General features: G+C 35.8%; 2 protein-coding genes across 4 annotated transcripts in view; both read left to right on the forward strand.

Moving 5' to 3' along the window:
• Window positions 1-1,251: 1,251 nt before the first annotated feature.
• LOC119634333 (probable Rho GTPase-activating protein CG5521) lies at window positions 1,252-14,510 on the forward strand. 2 transcript variants are annotated; one of them, XM_038028409.1, is made up of 8 exons: window positions 1,252-2,005; window positions 5,887-5,997; window positions 7,507-7,524; window positions 7,877-8,048; window positions 8,108-12,404; window positions 12,472-13,484; window positions 13,549-13,739; window positions 13,811-14,510. In XM_038028409.1, exons 1-8 carry the CDS (start codon window positions 1,900-1,902, stop codon window positions 14,053-14,055), a joined length of 6,153 nt encoding a protein of 2,050 aa, XP_037884337.1. In that variant the 5' UTR covers window positions 1,252-1,899; the 3' UTR covers window positions 14,056-14,510. The 2 variants fall into 2 exon arrangements, with proteins under 2 accessions (XP_037884337.1, XP_037884338.1); XM_038028410.1 differs by lacking the exon at window positions 7,507-7,524.
• A 1,347-nt stretch (window positions 14,511-15,857) lies between these two features.
• Window positions 15,858-16,215, forward strand: part of LOC119634334 (RYamide receptor) — a 121,568-nt gene continuing 121,210 nt past the window's right edge. For both annotated transcript variants that reach the window (XM_038028412.1, XM_038028415.1), the window contains exon 1: window positions 15,858-15,985. The gene's annotated coding sequence lies outside the window, so the exon portion shown is untranslated. The remainder of the gene's footprint in view (window positions 15,986-16,215) is intronic.

Raw genomic sequence — 16,215 nt, forward strand, 5'->3', positions numbered from 1 at the left:
AGAATGTGATTAAATATCTTTAATAAACGCAACTTATTGATCAGAGTAACGTTAGCAACCTTAGAATGCACGGGGAAGAATACTTTTTCTTATCTCTTAAAAGCTCAAAGCAAAAAACTAGTTTTTTATAAATGAAACATTAAACGACTTAAAAATTATGAATATAAATGTATGTGCGGGGAGAAAGTCTTTGAAAACAACAAATTTTTGTTTATTTAAAAATAACCGTTAATCTTATAATTATACCGTGTCCGCCTGATTGCCAAATCTCACATAATTCTTTGATAACAATTTCTCATTTCCTTTTCAGTACGATATTTAAATATATGTAACAATTTTCAATACCACATTATTCGCATATTAATTATGCGCTGAATTCGCTCCTCCCTGGCTTTCTTTTAAAAGAAATATGCTATTCAACTCGATCTTTTGAAGCTTTTGACAGTTTTAAAGGAATGCAACTAATGAGGATTCGGTTTATAAACACTAACATAGAAAAAGCTAAATCTGTTCGAATTCAAGCCAAATATATCAAAAACGTAAACGAAGTTCTAAAGGGAATCTACTCTAACACAAGCCTAGAAAAAAGCAATCTTTTGAGAATTTTTTTAGAAGAAAACTGGATAAACGACAATAGCATATAAATTTAGGATAATAAAATTGCTTGAAAAAGGTAAAAAAATTACAACACAGTAGCCGTTATCTTGACGCAGTCTGACTGATACAAATTTGGTTTTAAAAAAAAGACTAAACGAAAAAATAAATATATACGAACATGCACCTATGCGCAAGCGTTACATCCATACGCAGGTATACGATAGTTTGTGTTCCCAGCATGAACTTTTGTGTGGTTTCAAGCGCACATGCTAAAAAAAAACACGTATCATCTAGTTTCTCATCAAGTTACTAAAAGTATTTCCTTTAAATACAGTAATAATCTCTACATTTTTATTCTTTCTCTTTGATCCTTTGTCCTATGCAGTTCTATCTATCTTTTGTTCGTATTTCCCAAACAAAAAACACAATATGTTTTGTTTTTCTTCTTCATATTCACAAGTTGTGAAATCTGGAAGTAAACATGTGCAGCAACAATTGTAAAAATTTAAATTTTTTTTCTCAGGCTATTCCACGATGTCCATTGAGTGGCTTTTTTGAGAAACATAAGAAAAATTGAATTGAAACATTATTTATTTTTTGCGCTGGCAATATCCTAACACGCTGTGAATATACGGTATTTGCCATTTAATTTACGTTCGATATTTGCTTTTAATTAACGCTTGGAATTGCAGTTTTACAATGATTTTTCTCCAATGAAAATCTAAAAAAAATTAATGAATTTTATAGAAATTAATAGTTTAAGTAAGAAAGTTAGTGTGGTATAAAAAAGTTCTCTTAAAAACGGCAGTTAAATTGCGAAATAATCGGGCAAAATAATTTTATGGAAGTGAAAAGATTTGGTTGCAGAAAAAAAAAGAGTGTGGGAAAAAGAAAAAGCAGAAAAAAACATAACCACTAAGGTGAATGTGAGCAAACGGAATAAGAGAAAAACAGAAGAAACAAAAAACAAAATTTCTGCCAGATTCATAGTCACAACAAAAAGAATAACATTACAATACGATTGTGGAGATCCGTAAGCGCAGTAGAAAAGTTGGTGCACACACCTGTCGCGGGGTATTCGTCATCACAAGGGTGCCTTACTGGTAAAAAAAGAAAAAATAAACAAATAAAAAAAAAACATAAACGATTTAAAACATATGGGACGAAGAAAGACCCTTGATATATTTAAATAAACAGAACAAATCAAAGGCACTTTCGTTAAGAGAAAATGTAGAATGAGATATAATGGTTTTGGCGAAAGTGTGAATTAATGCATAAAAGTGAAATATAAAATACAACAAAATGTTTACAAAAAAATCGCATGCGGATGTTAAGAAATCTACAGCGAAATTGCAAGATTATAAAAAGGATTCGGCATCACGTTTGCGTCATTTACGCACTATATTGGGTAATGAAGTGTTTTAATTTTTATAAAATTCTGAAATCGTTATTATGTATTGAATAATGTATTTACGAGTGGGTGGGTAAATCGACAACAATGGCCAGTAGTACTTAATTGAACCAGAAACTAAAAAAAAATAGTTGTTGGCTTTGAGTGTTGGCTGCTTTGTGTTGCGCTAACTACATTTCTATAAGAGTATAGGCGTTTGTGATGTGATAGCCGTTGTTGGAAGTAATTGGTGCTAAATATCGTCAATGCATTCTACTTGTATGCACTCTTTACAACTCTATCGTTGATTCCCGATTTGCTCATACAGTTGGATGGAAATGACGGAATTCAAAAAATTCCTTTTATTCCATCTTTATACGAATAAATACATTCATTGTTTGCTAATTTCTTTCGCTTAAGCTTTTCGTTTAGTGCTTTCCAGTTTTTTTTGCGTTAGACGAAAGTCTAAAAATATATTATTTTCTGTTCATAACTATATCCACGTATTAAGCATTTGTATGTGTATGAATGACCTTACGGTTTCTTTCTCTGCTTTTCGATCTGCAGGCTTGGCAGTAGTACTTGGTCAAAGTTTTCTAACTTTGGCTAACTTTCCCACGAAAATTTGCTCTGTATACTAAAGAAGTATGACAAATGCGAATGTGTTTGTGCGTCTTCATAGCTACTTATGTTTGTTATTAACGGTTGTTATAAAGTGTTGGGTATTCAAAATTCGCCCTAAACTACCGTGCTGTGTTTGCTTGTTTTCTGTATAAATTTCCACAGAATTTCTTAATTACTTATGCAAATATTTTTGTATTTTTTGCACGTTTCAAAAATACACCATCCAGCAGCGAAAATATCATCGCAATCCACGTAAGAGAAAGAGAAAAAGACCAGCAAGGCAAAGCACATTAGTCGCCCATTGGAAGCAGGAAGTTTCAATTCAAATGCATTAAGACAGATGATTAATAATTATTCAACGTTTTTACCATTACGATGGAGAGAGAAACTGAAATTGATATTTTCTAAATATTCTCTCATTTTTATTAATGCAAAATAGCCTTAGAGACAAAGTATGCGATTCTATCTATTATATCTAAAAATTTACTGACGACTTCACTGAGGAGTTCTATAACAGAATGATGTTCAATAATTTTTGCTTTGACTTTGCATTTCTTCACACAATCGATTGCCTTTTTTATTTTAATAATATGTTCGTGTACTCTTCTTTTTCCCATTGCCCGGTGTTAACATGTTATTGGCCATTACTTATCTATTTCTATCTGTTGGTCTTCTATATGTGTAGTGCTTAAAACCTGTTTGGTCGTAACTGTTGCTTGCAAAGACATGAACTTTATTAGGTTATCGAGAAAATTACGACGTGTATTAGAAATAAATACCGTCAAGATGTTAAACACTTTCTAGGCTGGCAAACGTACAAGCAAATCATGTTTATGCTATTTTTAAGTTGACGCAGCTTCTGAAGTCCCACAAAATCATAAGAGCTACTACATTGCTTCAAAGCATTAATAAAAAAAAAGACATATTAAATTTCGATATTTTCATTCGTTACATTATGAATACGAAATCTTAAATATTGAAAGGAATAGAGAGCAAAGGAGCGAGCCTTTCCACAATAACATTTCATTTACTTCATGTATTCGAAATCTAATTTCGTAAAGTTTATATTGAACAATAAAACACAATATTTCTGAATATTCTCTCCTAATATCGATATATGAGAAGCGTAGAATGTTATAACGTTTCCAACAATCTAATATTATGAAATTATTCGCGTTCATGCTTAATGGTTTGAGTCTCGCTAATTTATGAACTTTGTTAAATATTTATAAATAAATAAGAAATGATTGCTTTTCAGTTTAGACATGGGCGTTTAATGCTTTGTTACTTAATTTTACAGTAAACTTGACTCTGAATCATTCAACTGCGGCGAAGGATCCACCGCAATAATGTAAAATTTATAATAAAACAATAATTTTCTTGGTTATGGTTGACGCATTCGCATTTAACGGCCAATGAAATCTCAAATCGCTGCATTTTTTCCACATTAGATAACTTCATATATCTAGGTATAGACAGTCTAATTAATATTTTGGATTGACGTAATCCTAACGGGAAATTACCATTTTTCTGAAAGAAAGTTTTTGCTTAGCAGATGATTTAATCTACGCAGACAGCTTTAATTATTGCTTTGCATTATTTTTCTGTGTTTTATTTTTTAACCAATGTTTTACATGATTGTTATACGGTTTTTATCAGCGGTTTAGTTTTTCCTTCTATTTTTCAATCGTTTCCAATTAAATTAAAAGTTAAACTGTTAAAAGCAAATCATATATACATACAGATACATATCCTATACAACATGTTTAAGGCAATTGGGTTAATAGAGCAATTATTTTTTGTTTGTCTTTAATACATGAATGTGTTATCTTTCAATAATTACGTTGGAATATATATATATATATATATATATATATATCTACACAGCTCGTTTGTTAGTTTTAGGCGCAACTAGTCTTTTTAACACACTACCAAAACCGTTCGATAAAATTTATTTACTTATCTGATTTGCTGACGTTCGCTTATGAGCCTGTCAATAAATACAATCGGATCCCATGTTATTGCGAAATGATTAAACTAAATGTGAAATCAACGGTCCACAGCGTAATTGGCAAAGGTTTCTTAAGCACAATTCGCTAAATGAATTCTACTTTATAGTATTTTGAAGAAGATATAAAATAACATTTTTAATCGAGTCTTTAATAAGTATTTAATTCAGCATCTTCTCCAGATCTGTTTTGAAAGCTTGCGAAATTCCCATCTTATGCTTCAAGAAGTTGCTTCAAGAGTTGGTAGCATGGTTCCTTCCTTCAATTTGATTACTGCAGGAATAGTACCCTGCGTACATTGTCATGCATTCTTCTCATTTATCCAGTATGAGGTGCAAGTGGACCATGTGATGGCAACTGCTCGCGTCTGAAACTTTTCTGAGGCTTTGGCAGAGTTGAATACTGAAGAATATCGTTTCTCATCTATTCGTTATGTGGCCCCTTCGGGTCAAATGTTAATGTAACCTCTTTTACCAATAGATTCGAAATATATTTTCCTATTCCTGTTTGCCGTTTGCTTTGTAAATCTAACCAAATGGCTTGTGATTAATATTAAGCAATTAGTTTTCTCAAAAGTCACACTGATAAAGCTCAGGGGGGCGAATCCAAGTCTATTCTGGTTGCGGAAAAGTCATTTTATACTCCAAAAGTTTTACTTCTTGATGGGGCAGTTACTTTCTGAAGTCAAATTAAGAATCTTAATTAATAATACGCAAACCTGTCTACCATTTTTGAGGTGGAAAGGGATAGACGGGAAGAAAACACAGTTACGGGGAAAATATAGCTCGATTTTCTGTTTACTCTTGTTTCAAATGATTCTTGGCATTTTTCAAAAATCATATTTGAACACGTTCCGCATTTTATAAAATAAATATATTTGTTACGCCCACCACTCCAGCATGTGTATCCCAATTTCCATGACACAATGCTTGCAGCATCCAAAAGGAAGCCTCAGCGACCTTACAACGTATATATGTTCTTGATCAGCCTGAAATTCTAAACTAAGCCATGTCCGTCTGTCGGTCTGGTACGTATTATTAACACTCTCCTGGTGGCAGAAATGAAATTGGTCAGAGTACGTACCCGCGGTAAATCGTAGAACGAAAGGTAAAGTGAACGCGAGGACCCGAAGTCCTACAACATGAAGCTTTACGAACGGAACGATATTAGCCAAACAGAAGATTTTATTTTTCTTTTTTTTGTCAAGTATAAATGTTTCCTTAAACCGATATTTATTTTCAAATTATTTTTAATTTTTGTTTGTAGATAATGTTGATCATGAAGAGGCGAAGTCACTATTCGAAACGAATTACAGTCATGTCTATTTTATACTCTACGACACGTTCATACAGGCCGAAGCCAATCTCAAACAAAAAGGTAAGCAGATAATTTGGCTAAATCTTACATATTAATTTAAAAAATATGAATTTCGTCAACTGATGTACCTAGAGTTAACTACAAATCTTTATACCGCGCACACATATATATATATATATATACGCTGGTGAATATGAAAATGGTATAAGCTATTCTGTCGAGATATTTGAATATTTGCAAAAAGTTCAAACTGCACTCTTTTTAAAAGGAACAAAGAGCCTAATAGTTCACAAATTTATGTGGATTGCTTTGAAGCGTGAAAATGCGAACGAACTTGTTAATTTATTTATTTGTTTGAATTGTAGCTTTAGCTCACTTTTTTAATCACCCGCGTATATGTCAAATCTTGGCAATATTTACCTAAACAGTTGATATGTCCATGTTCACTTTATTATTTAAAAGAATCTCTTGTGTATATTTATATAACATATTAATTGATTTCATATCGCGATACCCACCGCGTAAGAGGGTAATGGTGAGATATGCAAATTCTGTAATACCGTTTAGATAATCAGAAGATCTTAGGAGCCCTCACTTTGGGTTTGCAAAAAACTATGGGCCCTTTGTGCAATGTCCATTCAATAGACGGTCTATTCACGGTTTGTTATTGTATTTTTCGAAATCAAGAAAATTGGCCGCATCAGTTGAATATTATTTATGATCCACAAAACTTGCAACAAATCCATTTGAGCATATGTGATGCAATAATCTATGACAACAAATATTCATTGTAACTACATAAAAGGCTGTAATCTGAAATTGATTTCAAACGATGCACAGATATGTCCACAATTAGGAAACTTTGCGGGAACCATTTATGTATTCGATTTTTATAGCTTAGATCACATGTACTACAAAGCATACTTTATTGGGATGTATACAATACCCAAAAGGGCTTGAGGTAGATTTATTTTTTATTATGCTGAGTTTGTCTGTCCGTGCCATTATCTTATTTTCTTTTATTCGACCTACAGTGTGCAATTTTTGAGATATTTCGATGTAGTTCAAGGACAAATGCTATTGGGAACGGGTAGGATCGCACCGCCTTTTTGGCTGCTTCCCATGTATTGCCTTAGTTTGAAAGGTCGCTACATGAATAAAGATAAGACGTTATGATATTAAGCAAAGTGATTTTGGGTATATAATAGTCGGCCGTGGCCATCTACTATGTTTTTACTTGCTATATGTATGATATTTATGTATATATTTTTATTGAATTTTGATCTTATATGGTGTTTTGTACTTTCTATTATATCCTCCTTTTTCATTTTCTCTAATGTGTAAATCCTTATCTCTTCCCTTTCCATATATGTCTAATCGTTATTGTTTAACCTGCAATTACCAAAAACAAAATCGTTAACTGAAAATATGTTGTCCTACCACACACTACCATGTACTACTACTACCACTGCTACTACTACTATTACTACTATTACTATTACTATTACCAATATCACTACCACTACTACTGCCAAACTTCAATTACAAATTCGAATAAACACATGACAGAACTTCCGTTTCATATCGGTAAGTTGAACCTGTTTAATTTTTCTTCATTTCATTAATCCCATCGCTTTTATAAATCGCAAAATTGTTGGGCTTTTAAAGTGTTCATTTCATCTAAATTTTTGCATTCATTTGCGTTTTTGATTTTCATTCGCATTATAATAGATTAAGGCACATATATATATAAAGTTAAGAGGATCCAAGGAATTTTTGTTGCCATACAAAGCATGAATTCATCAACTTTTGATGCATTTGGAACAAAATTTCCCAGATCTGCTTTCATTCAAAATTTCACATATCTATAGATTTTAAAGATCAAATAATTGCAATTTTCATTTATGCGCTCTTCACTTGATCTTGATCTTGATAATAGTTCATAAAGCTCACCGCGAAGAGTTGGACGGTTCATTGTGGCTGCTGGAGAAGATTTTATGTTTGTTGCCAGAGCTCCTGGCTCGACGCTGGCAATGTCATTCACTTAGTCGTATTATGGGTAAATTACTGCATTTGGGAAATTCTCCTAAATTACGCAAAGAAGGCGTGCGGTTAGTTATCAAGTCGTTCTATTTTTGTAACGTAATTGTCTGACTTTCTTTATTTCCAGTTACTTTCTTCTTTGGTATCAAGCCTTGGGAGAGAATGCTCCCTCCTATGTTCATAATATGTACGGCGACTTAATTCCTGGCCTTATAGTACCTCAAAAAGGTATTACAGGTCCCGACGTTGAATTTAATGCTGGCGACTTTCTTAATCATCCCAATATGAAAGTGGAGGGCGGCATGACATCCGTTTTCCACGATACTTATTCACATCCCGTACAAAATGCTGAATTAATAGCTCTGTTGCCACCTTCATCGAATGAGAAATCGACGCCACCCGATCCACGTGACGGTCTAGAAATACTGTTAAATAGTATGGTTCAGACGATTGCTTGCCTCAAATGGCGCGACAATCATTCCCAAAAAGATCACAAGGCCTTTGCTTTCTTATTGCAACGTTTTAAGGAAATCTTTCTTCCAGTATTTTGTCCTAATTTTGATTTCACTATGTCGGTTTATGAGCCACGTGTAGAGTTACCAACTATGCGTTCTATTCACAAGAAAGAAGAAGTCATGGCTTCTTGCACGGTCGTTTTGATCAATTGGCTTTCGCGGTTCACGCATGAACGTCTATTGCAACATCGTTTGGATAACGTTCATATAGCCGAGGCAGCTGATCATATACGTTTGCATGCCTATCAGCAGGGTTTAATCGTCAGAGACGTTCTTTACGCTACTCGTGAAAATGTTAATTTCATACACGAAGTTTATCGACAAGGATTTCTTTTAAATTTTACTACCCGGGCTCAAATTGATGCTATCCGTACAGTTATCGCTGTTTACCGCGATTGGATGACTGGAAATACGCCACCGCCTTTTTTACTAGAGCCAGAGAACAATTTAGCTACGACAAATCAGCAGCAGCAGCAACAACAACAGCAAAATTATAGTCACAGTAATGCCGGCGGTACACCTCGCAGCACTTTGCGTTTACGCACAGCTTCTTACGCAGGCGCTATGTCCAGAGAGAATTTGTTAGTACGTGCTGGCCTTCAAAATATTCTTCAGACTTTTGTTACAAATGCGGCCAATGTGTTTCTGGTGAACACAAGTAATCTTAACATATACTTTCCCACAAAATCTAGGGATTATCGTTCAACGCCTCTGCATGAGCAAACTGAGGTTTGCAAAAAAGTTCTAAATGTTTATCGAACAATGGTTATGAATACGCCCATGGAACCGAAAACTTGGGAACAGCTGCTGCTGGTACTACTTCAAGTGACTTCGGTTGTTTTGCATCAACATCCACCAACAGCTTCAAAAAATTCTAGTTTAGGCGGCATTTTAGGTCAGGCCATTTTTCAAACGCTCATTGTAACGTGGATACGAGCTCACACCAATGTTCCCGTCAATGTACAATTGTGGGATAAATTCCTAGCTGTTTTGACTTCGTTAACCTATCGCGATGAACTTATCATTGAATGGGACAAAACTATTCAAACGTTGACCAGAGTCTTCTCGCGTTATGTGTATTCGTTGAATCTACAAGATTTGCCTTTGGACCGTTTGGCGGAGAGTAAAGGTAAACGCCGACGTATGGGAGTTTGGCAGCAAACATCTTCAAGCAACGGAATAATAGGCAAGGAAAGAGAAGCAAAAGAACATATTCAAGTGGAACGAAACTTTAGTGGTAGCCGTTCGGAAGAAATTTCGCAAAGCACAGGTGGTATTGTGGAAGGCACTGTGTCTGTTAACAGTAATAATCATAAGACGGCCTTAAGCAGAAGCGGAGCATATCAGCGTTATTCGTCGGCTACTGCTGGGTATCCTACGACGCCCGTTCTCTCATTGAATCGGAGCTATAGTGAGGGAAGTTTGGCGTCAGTAGCTCGTACTTCGCGTATGCGCCGCAAACATCAAAAACACAAGAGTCAAAACTCTTCTAACAACGCACCAATTTTACCGTCAAGTGTAGAGCATTCATTAAACGCAATTCTAGCTCAGTCTTTAAGTGGCAAGGAAGAATTTGAACATGTTGATTTGAATATGACGGCGCAATCAGCGGACATACGCAAGGCTATGTCCTTGGATTCCTTAACAACTTTGAAGAGAACGAGCAAAAGACGTAGGATTCGACGCGCAACGAATGCAGAAGATGAGCGCGATATTGACGACGTAGATGGTGTCACCGAAAGTGCTGATGAAGGTTCGCGCAGCCCTTCACCCACAGCTAGTAGCGGGATCGAAGGTAGTTCTATGAAAGATGCTCATATACAAATAGATGTTTTGGCTGTGGATAGTGGCGGTAGTCTGGGGGAAAGCGAAGGCAATTCCGGAAGTTTCAATACAGAGCGGCGTTCTATTATCTTAGGCGGCACAGCAACTGGTTGGTTACCAGACTCCACAGCGATAATGTGGAAACGTATGCTTGGTTCTTTGGGCGATATCAATCGCATACCCAAACCAGAACTGCATGCTCAAGTGTTTAAGCATTTACTTGACATGACGCTTAATTTAATACGCATTAGAAACAATCAAGGAGTTTCAACAGACAATCAAAGTACACCTCCTCCACCAAATTTGATACCGCCTATAGGTTTAGTAGCACCATGGTGTTATGGCGCCTTAACTTTGGACAAAAGCTTTAAGCGGGGTAAGCTGTGGGCAATACAACTTCTCTGCACGCTAGCAATAAATGGTGCGGCAACTAATATGCAGCAACTACCAGTATTCTATTTTGCTTTGCATCGCGTTCTAACAGGCGAGGAGAGGGAAATGATTTATGCAGCTTTGAAACATCTAGAGGGCCCACGTTTCCTTAGTTTATTGCTGCCAGGTCATACATTATTGCTATTGGATATCGTACATGCTTCGGCGATATTGCTTACTTCCTTAGAAGCCAATCGCGCAACACCTAGAGCTGAAGTAGCGGCATTATTGGGTACATTGTTGTCTTATCCTTCAACTCTATTACCTAGACCTTTGTTGCAGCCATCTCCACAAGTATTTGAACTTATGGAATGTGCCGATTTGCAAGACCACATTCTTAATATAGTTCTCCGTTGCGCTCGGAGAGAACCGTCGGCCAGAGCTCGTTGCATTGCTTTGGCGCAGTTGGCTCAATGGATTTTATTAAAATTATCGCAGCCTACTTGCGATGACAATAATTCTGGATTTCAGCAAGCAATTCCTATCCCGAAGGGCATACAACTTAAAGACGAAACATGTCATAACCGCTGTTTCAATCCACGCATCAAAGAAGCTCTTCAAGTTCTCTTGCAAGCTTTGCAGTTTAAACATCGAACAATTGCTATGGTTGCTATCGACTCATTGAAATTGTGTTCACAAAGAGGTCAACAGTTGGCTGCTATAGAGCGATTACCGCATTTAATAATCATGGCGATTTGTAGGGCCTTAGAAATACAAAATGTCACAAATCCCAAAGACGCTGACAAGGTTGTACTAACTGCTTTAATACTTTGTCTCGGGGAATATTGTATGGCTTTACCAATGACAATTATGTTGGAATCACTAAACGAAAATGGTGAAACTTTAATCCTTATGGTTCTTAGAGTTCTGCTGCAGATTGGTGCCGGAGGACCGCGACACGAAAGAGTAAAATTGACAGCGGACGATGATTTTGACATGAATATTGCTAGTGATGATCTGCAAGAAGATGGCAAATTACCCGAAGCCAATTATCAAACTTCTGAGACAATACAAGCATGCATTTCAGCAATACGTCTTTGTGCCAAAGCAGTTGTCATGCATCTTGTGACGCACTTGGGCCATTTTCCCATGGGAATTGGGGCGGCTCGTTTGAGTTCGCTAGTGGAGGAACAAGACGATGTCAATACACTTAATGGATCCCCTGTTAACAATCTGAATAATTGCAATAGTGTAGAATTACGAAGGGATTCCGTAGAACTTCATTCGGTTTTACATGCTCAAAATGTTCAATTGTTTATGTTGAACCCTGGATTGGTAGCTAGCTTTATTGAATTGCCAACTCTTAAACTACCTGGCGGTGGGGTAACCGCTGGTTTGGTTACAGCTGAGAAGCAAGTTCGCGTACTTTTGCGGGATCTTAATGGCAAGGCCTGTTGGGACGCCTCAATTCTCTATAGTGAACCAAAGAAAGAATTTTGCAAATCGGACGATCTTCCGCCCTCGGCTCTGGACCCCGCAGCATTTAGTCCAGCACATTTGCAACGTTTACAGCTGGTACAACCAATGGACTCATTAATGACGTCTATGCAAAGCGTAGAAATGTTAGCACCGAGGCATACGTTACGACATCGACCCGCCGGAGAGCTGCCATTAGCTAAGGATATGGCTCCCGATTTAGATCAACTAGATGATGTGAGTTCGAACGAATTCAATCTGGTTCAATGTTATTTTTTAATAAATTTCATGGTTTTTACTGCAGCTTTTGGCATATATTGGTCACACTAGTCCTGAATGCTTACCTTATCCGGTGACGCTTCTGAATGCTCCTGGGCCTAGTCCTCTAGGAAGTAATGCCGAAGCTCGCGCCATATCGGTTATATTAAATCAACGAGCTACAGAACTGGAATTTGTTGCCAATCTTAATCACCTAGCTCTCCAACAAGCTCCGGCTAATAGTAATACTTCTTCTCTTGGGGTGCCACACGATGCTCGCTCTTTGCATTCGGTGCAAGAACCAATGTCTCACAATTCATTTGAATCTTATCACAACTCTAGTTTTAACGGACGTAACGAGATACCGTTTCAATATTGTCGGCTGCTTTTCTCCCATTTAGGTCTGGCCGGATGGGAACGACGGTCCCGAACACATCTCTTGCATCGCACTGAAAAACTGTTGCGGGAATTGCGCAATGTAGATTTGCAAAAATGTCGAGAGACCCATAAAATGGCTGTTATTTATGTGGCTTCTGGCCAAGAAGATAAGAATAGTATATTACGAAATGCCAGCGGCAGCATGATGTACGAGATGTTTGTATCGGCTCTCGGTTGGGAAATTGATTTAGAGACACATAATGGTTTCTTGGGCGGTTTACCACGTCAGGGCTGCGGTGCCACTGCTCCGTACTTTGCTACGCCATTTCTCGAAGTTATTTATCATGTTGCTACTCGCATGCCTTCAGATTCTTCCGAGGCCATATTGCTGAAAACGCGACATTTGGGTAACGACGAAGTTCATATTGTATGGAGTGAGCATAATCGAGACTACAGACGTGATATATTGCCAACAGAGTTCTGTGATGTTCTGATTGTAGTGTATCCCTTAAAGAACGGTCTCTTTCGCGTGACCGTTAATCGCAAGGCTGAGGTTCCTTGGTTCGGTCCATTAGCTAATGAGAGCGTGGTGAGCGGAGCTTGCTTAGCTGAGCTAATAAGGGCCACTGCCATCAATGCTAGTCGTGCTAAACGAGCTGCTTTACCACTCTACCAGCAATAGTACGTTCTCTAAATTATTTTAGTTTTTATATTCGTCTTATGATGTATTCTATGAATATTTTAGTTATGAAGAACGTAACCGTTCGTTAGATAGCGTTTCTTCACGATATAAGGAAAGTACAACATTCGAGGATTTTGCAAACCGTATTTACAATCCCATGCCAGTATCAGCTTATGCTACGTTAAGGGATAGTGGCAATAATGCGCCCTTAGCAGCTGCGTTAATTGATTCACATCAACGTTCTTCGGTGAAAGGTGGATAAATTGTTTTCTATAGATATATGGGTAATAATAGTTTGGGTTAAATCAATAATTATGGATTGCAGGTTGGATACAAGCTACTATTGATTCGGCAAATGTGAAAGAAATATCGCATGGTTTGGCGCCATCGGCATCGGCCTCAACCACAGCGGCAATGGAAGCTGCTCACGCAATGTCATCATCACCGAGAGGTGGTCGAAAGTTGGGCTCAACCTTCAAAGCTGGTACTAAACGCAATCCTTTACATTCGACAACTCATCATACGACACCGCCGGAAAGTCCAACATTGCCTTTGCGCAAATTTAAATAATATTTAGCTTTTTCTAATTAAGAAAGTGATCAGAAGTTTAAACGAACTACCAGTTCGTTACAACTAGAGATTATCAAACATAAGTATTACGTGCGACCTTAACATTAATATTCATTCCTCTTACGTTGTAAATGAGCGAGTGAGGCAAGATATAGGTAGAGCCAAAAGATGCGCATTTCATAATAATCAATCAATTGAAGCAAAATCAACGAAGCGCATTTTAAATGCTAGCATTTTTTATTATAACGTTTTTTTTTTTTTTCGTTTTTCTCCTCATCTTCTTCCGCTAAAAAATCAAGTATTGTGACATTTGTTTTTGCAAACAATTCTATTTTGCTTAACTTAACTTATTATTATAATTATTATCCGTTGTAGTTAATCTTATATGTTATCTTATAGTTATTTATTTCCCTTAACTTGAAGTTTGTTTTGTTTTCATTTGTTTTATTTGATAATCATACTTTAAAAAAAAAAAAAAAAAAAAAGAAAAGAAAAACTAGGAAGGAAAGAAGTCGTATTTATACATTTAAAAAAAAAAACAGCACAAAATTTATGCTAAGTTTATGTTCTACATAAGAGTGAAATTATTAATATATATATATATATCTACATATATTTATATTTTATATTGTATTAACATAAAGGTAACACTATACGTCCACATCTATTTTGAACTGTTCTTTTACGAGCATCGTTTTTGAAAACATTCTTATTTATTTCAACCAAATATTCTAATGACTTGCGTTCTAACAACAAACAAACAAACATATATCCATCACCCTACGCATACATCATAGTATTAGAATGTAAGTTAAATCATCAGTTTTATTATGCATTAAATAGTTTCTCTTCATAGAATCGCAATGCAACAGTTAATGGCGCTTGTGAAAGTACTTTACAAATAATTTCATTTTCTTATAAGAATTTATAAAAATGTTTTCCTGTACATTAGACGATTGAAATAAAAACATAACAAAAGGGAACACGTCATCATCCATCGTTAAGCTTTTGAAAAATGACTCTCTTACTTACTTACACTTATGGCTTTCAAATTAACGAACTAAACCTTTGATTACAAATTCTTTCCTATTTATTGTATTGAAATTCCTTGAAGTGATTATTGATTTTTTTTTTTTTTTTTTTGAAACGTAAAATATATTAACAATAAACTTTTAAATTTCATTCTTCTTCTTGCTCGTGTGTTTAACATTAACATGAGGTATTAAAAACAATTGAAATATATATTGACGCAAATAATATATATTTCATGTTTCATGAAAATATCAAGTAAAAGTAAAATAGGGAGCAATTCCGTCCTATTTTCTCCACATCTTACACTAAGTAAGTTGAAAATTATATAATAAGCCATTAGCAGAAAACAGTCGAATGTTCATATTTTTTTTTTTTTTGCATCCATTACAGGCAATTAAGTTCGCCAGATTCGGTGACAGTGCATCGGGGGTTCGAAAAACCATAACTATTGCTACCCACTTACGGACATCACTAGTGTTATTGGATTTTTTGGCGTCTTTGCTATACAGTTATTTACGAGTGTTACGTATGCTATGTTGCAAATGTTGAATTGTCTATCATTCCATAGCACGTTACGCTTGCAGTACTATTGAGTTTATTTCTTAAAACAAATTTTGCCACAAATTTTTTTTTTTCTTTATTGCCTACAATTTAATTCGAATATATTCGTTTCGACTTATCTATCTCATTTTTATTTTTGTTCTTCCTTAACCTGAATAATTGTTGATTTGATGTATTTGTTTGTTTATAGGTTATAGTGGGACCTGAGAAGCCCTACGACTAAAGGCGCTTGCATTGGTTGAAATTCTTAGGCAACAATTAGAATGGATCCAAGGAAGGAATCGTCGAACCGTCAAAACTTAGTTCTGCTAAATTTATGACCGAAATTTCACAAGGGGTAAGTTGTTGATGATGATTTATTCAGATTTAATTTTTTTTTTTTTTTAATAATCTTTTGAAACTAATGGCGCTTCCTATGGCGTGTTCAAATTTTTACACAATGCCTAAGGCTCGCACTATTGATCTATATAAAGGAAAAATTTTGGGAAAAATTAAGGAGCAGTTCAAAGTGGATTATATTTTCTAATTTATTATATACGTTCTCATCAAGGTCGCAACGTTTCATTA

This window comes from Glossina fuscipes, unplaced genomic scaffold, assembly GCF_014805625.2.
Source record: "Glossina fuscipes isolate IAEA_lab_2018 unplaced genomic scaffold, Yale_Gfus_2 3, whole genome shotgun sequence".
Lineage (NCBI taxonomy): Eukaryota > Metazoa > Arthropoda > Insecta > Diptera > Glossinidae > Glossina > Glossina fuscipes.